At 38.5% G+C, this 6,497-nt stretch overlaps 1 protein-coding gene across 1 annotated transcript in view; it reads right to left on the bottom strand.

Annotated features, from left to right (window-relative positions):
* The window catches only part of MRPS5 (mitochondrial ribosomal protein S5), a 19,863-nt gene that overhangs the window by 12,062 nt on the left and 1,304 nt on the right, over positions 1-6,497 (bottom strand). The window contains exons 2-3 of the mRNA XM_012641998.1: positions 2,579-2,613; positions 826-916 (exon numbers count right to left, since the gene is read on the bottom strand). Coding sequence (XP_012497452.1) covers positions 826-916; positions 2,579-2,613 — 126 coding nt within the window. The remainder of the gene's footprint in view (positions 1-825; positions 917-2,578; positions 2,614-6,497) is intronic.

The following is a 6,497-nucleotide window of genomic DNA, read 5'->3' as shown; positions in this document are numbered from 1 at the left end:
TTTTAAAGATTTATGGTGATAATATGAATACAAAATTTCTGGAAAGATACAAAATTAACTATTAAATATGATTTCCTTTGACAACATACTATCCACATGGATTACTTTTGTTTTGAAAGTGTCAGTATGGGCTAATTAGGCAGGGTTCCAGTTTTCTTTTCCTTCAACATGCATGTATACATTTCAAAACCAGAGGTCCATTCTTGAAACTTTAAAGAAAAGTATGAGGAAAAAAATGTAAATGGTCAGCAAACCTACCAATTGGAGTAAACACTATTAACCTTTTCAGTGTATAGTCTTCCAGTCTTTTGTTCGCGTATAAACATATTTTTTAAAAAATCATATTGGATTAGAGCCTATTGATAACAAACTCAAAAATTAAGATATTATACAGTCTCATATGCAGTTTTTTTTTAAACCTAGCATTGTTGTCTAAGTAATTTTCCATAATTCTTTAATGGTTACAGAATATTACATTGTATGGCTAATATTGTTTTTGTAACCATGGCCCTTCTGAACCATCAGTGTTTTTGTTAATATTTCTGAACTATTAGTGTTTTTCCTCTTAATTTTTCACTATTATACATAATACAATAATGTCTTAAGTCTTTCAAAATATCCTCAGAGGAAAAAGTAGATATAGGAAGATCTATCTTTCTTTTTTCTCTAAGGGCTTTCACGGGTTTACAAAGTTTATGACCCCAATTCACTCAAAGGTTTAATGAGCAGAAGAAGTCTGGCCAGCAGCACGAACTCATGGGCTCCACAGCACAGCCTGTCCTCCGCCACTCGCCACCACTGCAGGTATCCCCATGTCCCATTCACCTGCTGCTCCTTTCCCATTCCCCACAGCAACCAGCACGCGGATTGATTTCTTTCTTCCCTCTTTTGCTGTCATATTGAAAACATTTCTCACCTAAAAGACAAAACGTCTCATAAATATTACACCTTAAGAAAACTCTGACGTAGAGAACTGGAGGGACCTGCCTTCCTTCAACATGCACATGTGGTGAAAGAGGCACGTTATCCTCCAATTCTGTGAGCACAAACAACAAACTTCAAATGAAACCTCCCTCTGGACCGTTTCCTCAGGAATAAAATGGAAATAAGATTTTCTCTGCCTATTCACAGGGTTATTAAAAGGTTCAACCGATAACTTTTAAAGAAATTTGAAACTATACAACTCAATATACCTTATCTTTATTTTACTTATTTATTTTTAGAGACAGGGTCTTGCCCTGTTTCCCAGGCTGTAGTGCAGTGGCCCAATCATAGCTCACTATAATCTAGAATTCCTGGGTTTAAACAAGCCTACCACCTCAGCCTCCTGAGTAGCTGAGACTACCAGCACATGTCACCATGCCTGGCTAATTTTTTTATTATTTTTTGTAGAGACAGGATCTAACTATGTTGCTCAGGCTGGTCTTGAACTCCTGGCCCCAGGGAATCCTCCTGCCTTGGCCTCCCAAAGTGCTGGGATTACAGGTGGGAGCCACTGCACCCAGCCACAATATACTGTATCTGAATGAATGTACCACAAGAAAGAAAAAAAGAGATGTTAAAATAGGAAAAAATGTGCACCTTAGAAATGAAGAAATGCATAGAAATAACTAGCATAGGGCTGGATCTCTATGCTAAGGATTAGGCTCAATTGAGAATAGAAAACTTGGAAATACCTACTTATTGTGAACTATAGGAAAATCTGTGTTTTTGGTGGGGGCATAATTAAAAGGCCAGGAACTATGAACTGTTAACTGAACTGCTTACGTGGCAGCTGGCTCTGTGGTTCAGAGTGGCCCCTTTCCCATAAAATGGGGTTAAAATAAAAGGGAGCTTGAGTCCACCCCCATGGATAATCTTACAGAAAATCACCCACGTGTATAAGAATTCAAAGGGATTAAATTTCAAAGGCTATAAACTGGTATACCAACAACATAATACTTGTAAATAAATTTTAAATTCTATTAATGCAATTGATATTGAAGAAACAATATACATATTCAGAGAGGCTCAATCACAAACTCAATAAATGATTATTCCATATGGTGTTTAATTATGATTAAGTACGCAGTGTCAGCTCAAGAGCAAGTTGACTATATTAGAGAATGCCCTGCAAAGTGATTGCAGTTTACTTGATTCGGGTTTCAGTTTTAAGAACAGGACATTCACCGCACCTCTAAGCTTTCTACCCCTGCCCCATGGCTCCTCCCAATCTCAGCTCCCTGAAATGAGTGCTATATACAGCTGATTTATAATTTAAGGATAGATTGCTAATGCTACTTTAGTTTTAGAGAGGAGGAAATTTAAACCTAATCTCCAAATTCTGTAATTAACAATACTACCGAAGTTGCCTTGTCATGAGATCTCAATCTGGTACCCCCCAAAAAGGGCAGCAGTCAGGAGAGCCAACAAGTAACTGAAATTAAAGCTGCATTATTTCCTTACCCAAATCAGCTCTGCATCTCAGAAACAGCCGTGCACCAAAGGCTTTTCCTCACAGTTCCACTTGCCCTATCCCTGCCCCACCCACCCCAACCTATCCACAGGCTTAATTGAGTATTTCATTCAGCATGCCTACCTCAAGTATCCGGGTATCAAAATCCTCATATGTTTCTGTAGGGAGAAAATAACAGATGTACAGATTAAATGTGTCTATACAATCAACACACAAAAGCATTTTTCAACACAAGCACCATCGTTGACTTTTAAGTGAGAAAGAATCTCAGATCTTTTGGTGCCACTCTCAAGGCCATACCCCAGCCCCCTCATCACTAGAGACTGTTCCGCCACTGATTCATAAACCCAGTCACTGGGTTTATGCAGTCTCCCCAACTGCATCCTCCTCCCCGTCCAGCGCTCTCACTCATCAGCTCCTTAGCACCTCCAGACCCTCAGTGGCTGCTTTCCCTTCCTGTCCCCTCCAATCTTCAAGGCCCCTCTCACTCTGCCAAGACACCACAGTCCATCATTTCCACCAGATCTTGTCAATGTCCCCAACTTCCTCACCCTTTTCTCGCTCTACCCCACGATCCTGGCCTGAATCAATGCAGCAGTGCAGCCACACTTGGCCTGCTGGGTGTAGCTGGAGAGAAGCCCAAGCAAAGCACACACAGAGGCCACTAAAAATTCATGGTTTCCAATTCAATCAAGTTCTCCCTCTGCCTGTCAGCCTTTTATGTTTTTTTAGTGAGGTCTCTCTCCACTCACTAAGCAGCTAATTCAAAGTCTCTATGTTCTTTTATTTTTTTTAAACTTTAAATATAAAAATTTTCAATCATATAAAAATATTATAGCACAGGAGAATGAAAGCTTATGTACTCATTAGTCAGCTTTAGTAACTCATAGCCAATCTTCTTTCCTCTAAATTCTGCCCAATTCCCACTCCACTGGATAATTTTTAAAGCCAGTCCCAGACACACTACGATTTCATAAAGAAATATTGTGGTGGCCATGCTCATCAATGCCCTCACTTCATTTTCAGCAGATGACTCTACCTCTTCCTTACACATGAACTGCAGCCACCAGACACTGTATAAAACCCTCACCTTTCCACTACCAACAATATAGGCTCACCTGAATCTGTACCCTGCCCTTCCTTCTGTCAACAAGTTAGCCCATTTATCTAGACTCTGGATCTGGGCCTTCATTAGGAACTTTAATTTTGTTCATGAATTTTGTTCTCTTTATCCCATACCTTCATCCCTCAACTGAAATACTTTGCCCAGGTCTAAGCATGTTTGCCTGAATCACTCCATCTCTACCTCTTCCCCCTCCATTTTAAGTCAAAATTCTTAAGAAAGCAACCAAACTTTTGCCTATTTCCTCTTCTCTGATTCATTCACAAGAACAAGTTTTTCCAATAATTTTTACTTCTTTACATATTCAGGAGAGGGGGAAAATTTCGTTCTCTAATTTGGCCTAAGTATTATCAACTTTTGTTTTGTATGTGTTTTTATGAGGTTTAATGACAACTATTTGATTTGTTGACTTCTACTGTTGAAACAGCATCCCCAAGCCATAACGCTCCATAAGTACCCCTGCAGACAACTGTGTTTGGGAAACATTGCATCCTATAAGCAGATCCTATAGATTCACAACGCACATCACATTTAAGGCTTTGAGAAGCCACCTAATAAAGACACTAGGAACCCAGTGCTTTCCATCTTCGTTATTATGGGCCTCTAATATTCCATAAAATACAGTTGAGATAATAATGTGATGCTCATCCTTTCATGGAGAAAGGCAGTCTAAACAAAGAAATAAATATCCTTTTAAGGAAATTCTAAACTGTAAGTATTCTGTCACAAAGGCAAGCAAAACTAGGACTCTGCTACCTCCGTTGGGACCAGGGTCAGGAGGGCCAAGACTGATGCCGCCCCATGAATTCCCGCTCCATCCTCGCTCCCGTTTAACCTTCATCTTCCTCTTCCGGTCCCACTCTTCTCTCTGCTGGATCATGTCAGCCTCCACCTTCTCCTGTTCTTCCTTGCTTCTTTGGGCAATGGTCTGCACTGCTCCGTTTTTCATAAGAGGGACATTCAGACCAGGCCACAGGAAACCATAGCGCCCTGAAGGTTTAACAATATAAACAAGTAAGAATTTTAAGAAAGCATTCATTTTTCGAGTGTTAAGATGCTAAGCAATGTGTGTACAGATGGCGACACACTGTTAGTGGGAATTTAAGCTCATACCATCACTTGGGCAGGTCACTTGCCACTATCAAAAATTTAAATGTACCTACGTACCCTGATAGCTAGTAATTCCACTTCATGATATTACCTAGAGAAACACTCACATACAGATATAAAGCACATGTGTGCTTGGAAAAGGATGTCCACTGAAATGTTATTTGTAAAGGCAAACAATGCAAGTTAATGCAAATGTCCAGCAGTAGTGGAATGGTTAAATGAACTATGGCACATCCAACATATAAAACATTCTGCACTAAATTGAAAGAACAAGGTAGCTCTCTAGGTTCTGATGTAGAATGATTCCCAAGATCTATTATTGAGTGAAAAAAGCAAATTATAAGACAGCATGTACCCTATGATATAATTTAATTATTTTTCAGAAGACAAAAATATGTATTTCTTTTAGGGTATTTATGTATAAGAAAGCATTAAAAATACTGAAGGAAACATACTAAAATGAGAGTGGTAGTTTCCTTAGGAAGACAATGGGACTAGGGGAGACAGAAGGGGCCTCAAGGGGGACTTTAAGTTTCTCTAGAATCTTTGCATTTTTTTACTGAGAAGGTATTCATATGTGATTCTTATTTAAAAAGTGTTAAAAAATAAACTAAGATACAGGTAAGTTTAAAGAAAAATGTGCAAGTAGACATATGATGCTAGAAGTGCAGTGCAAGGTGTTTTCTTTATTCCTGAAAGGCTATTACTATCAAAGATGATCTGTCAGCAACCACAGTACAAAATGGGCTGATTTAAGTCCACCGCACTACTTATATTCTTCAAAAAGTAAGAGTATAAACAATCATGTGTTCTAGGGGTCAGCAAACTAAGGCCCACAGGCCAAATCCAGCCCACCAATGTTTTTGTAAATAAGGTTTTACTGGAACACAATTATGCCCATTCAATTATGTATTGTCTATGGCTGTTTTTGTGCTACAACATTAGAGTTGAGTAGTTGCAAAACAGACCATTTAACTTACAAAGCTGAAAATATTTACTATCTTCCCTTTGCAAAGAAAATTTGCCAACTCTCCATTTATTTTATCTTCTTTCACTGAATTGTAAGCTCTTTGAAGGCAGGGACTGTTATAAGAGATGCCACACAGGGACATTCAGTGATTGTTGAATGAATAACTGAATGAATGAATCCCTTTCTATGGGATTTTCCTCCCCCTGAATTCTGGAGCAATGAGGAAGTTACTTGGTTAAATTCTAAAACCATATGTTTTGATCCTTCTAGTTTGTAAAATACCTATAAAACCTGGGGGGGAAAGCTTAAAAAGCACTCTAGCTGTTTTTTTAAGTAAGTTTACCTTCACCAATAATCTGACCCCTGTTCAAATCCTTTCTTCTCTTTTTCTTAGTTCTTTTGCCTCTTCCTTTTCTTGCTCCAGCACCACTCTCCGCTAGAGCACCTTTCCACAGCTCATCTGCTGTCACTGTAATGAAACAGGGTTTTTATTTTTTAACTCCGTAGTTTTCAAGTAATGATCTATGGTCTCCTATTGAATAAAAAGTTCAGAAGCAGCCAGGTTACCCATATCACTAACATAATAAAAGCAAAATTAAATCATTTTGTATATATCACACAGTTACATTTAGAAACACAAAAAGGTGACAATTCTGTTACTTTCCTCCACAAAAGACAGCCAACATTTAAATTCCAGTTACTTACCAGCAGGTTTTTTTCCCTAACATTTATCAATTACAATATAGATCTCTTCCCAGTCCTCTTGCCTCCATTATAACCAGTAAGATAATCAACTATCCTTCCTAAATACAGGTTTCTTAGTCCAAATAAGAATCAAC

The sequence above is a fragment of the Propithecus coquereli genome, unplaced genomic scaffold, assembly GCF_000956105.1.
Source record: "Propithecus coquereli isolate 6110/MARCELLA unplaced genomic scaffold, Pcoq_1.0 Scaffold171, whole genome shotgun sequence".
Taxonomy (NCBI): Eukaryota; Metazoa; Chordata; class Mammalia; order Primates; family Indriidae; genus Propithecus; species Propithecus coquereli.
The sequence above is the reverse complement of the archived record's forward strand: the minus strand, read 5'-3'. Positions and strand labels throughout refer to the sequence as shown.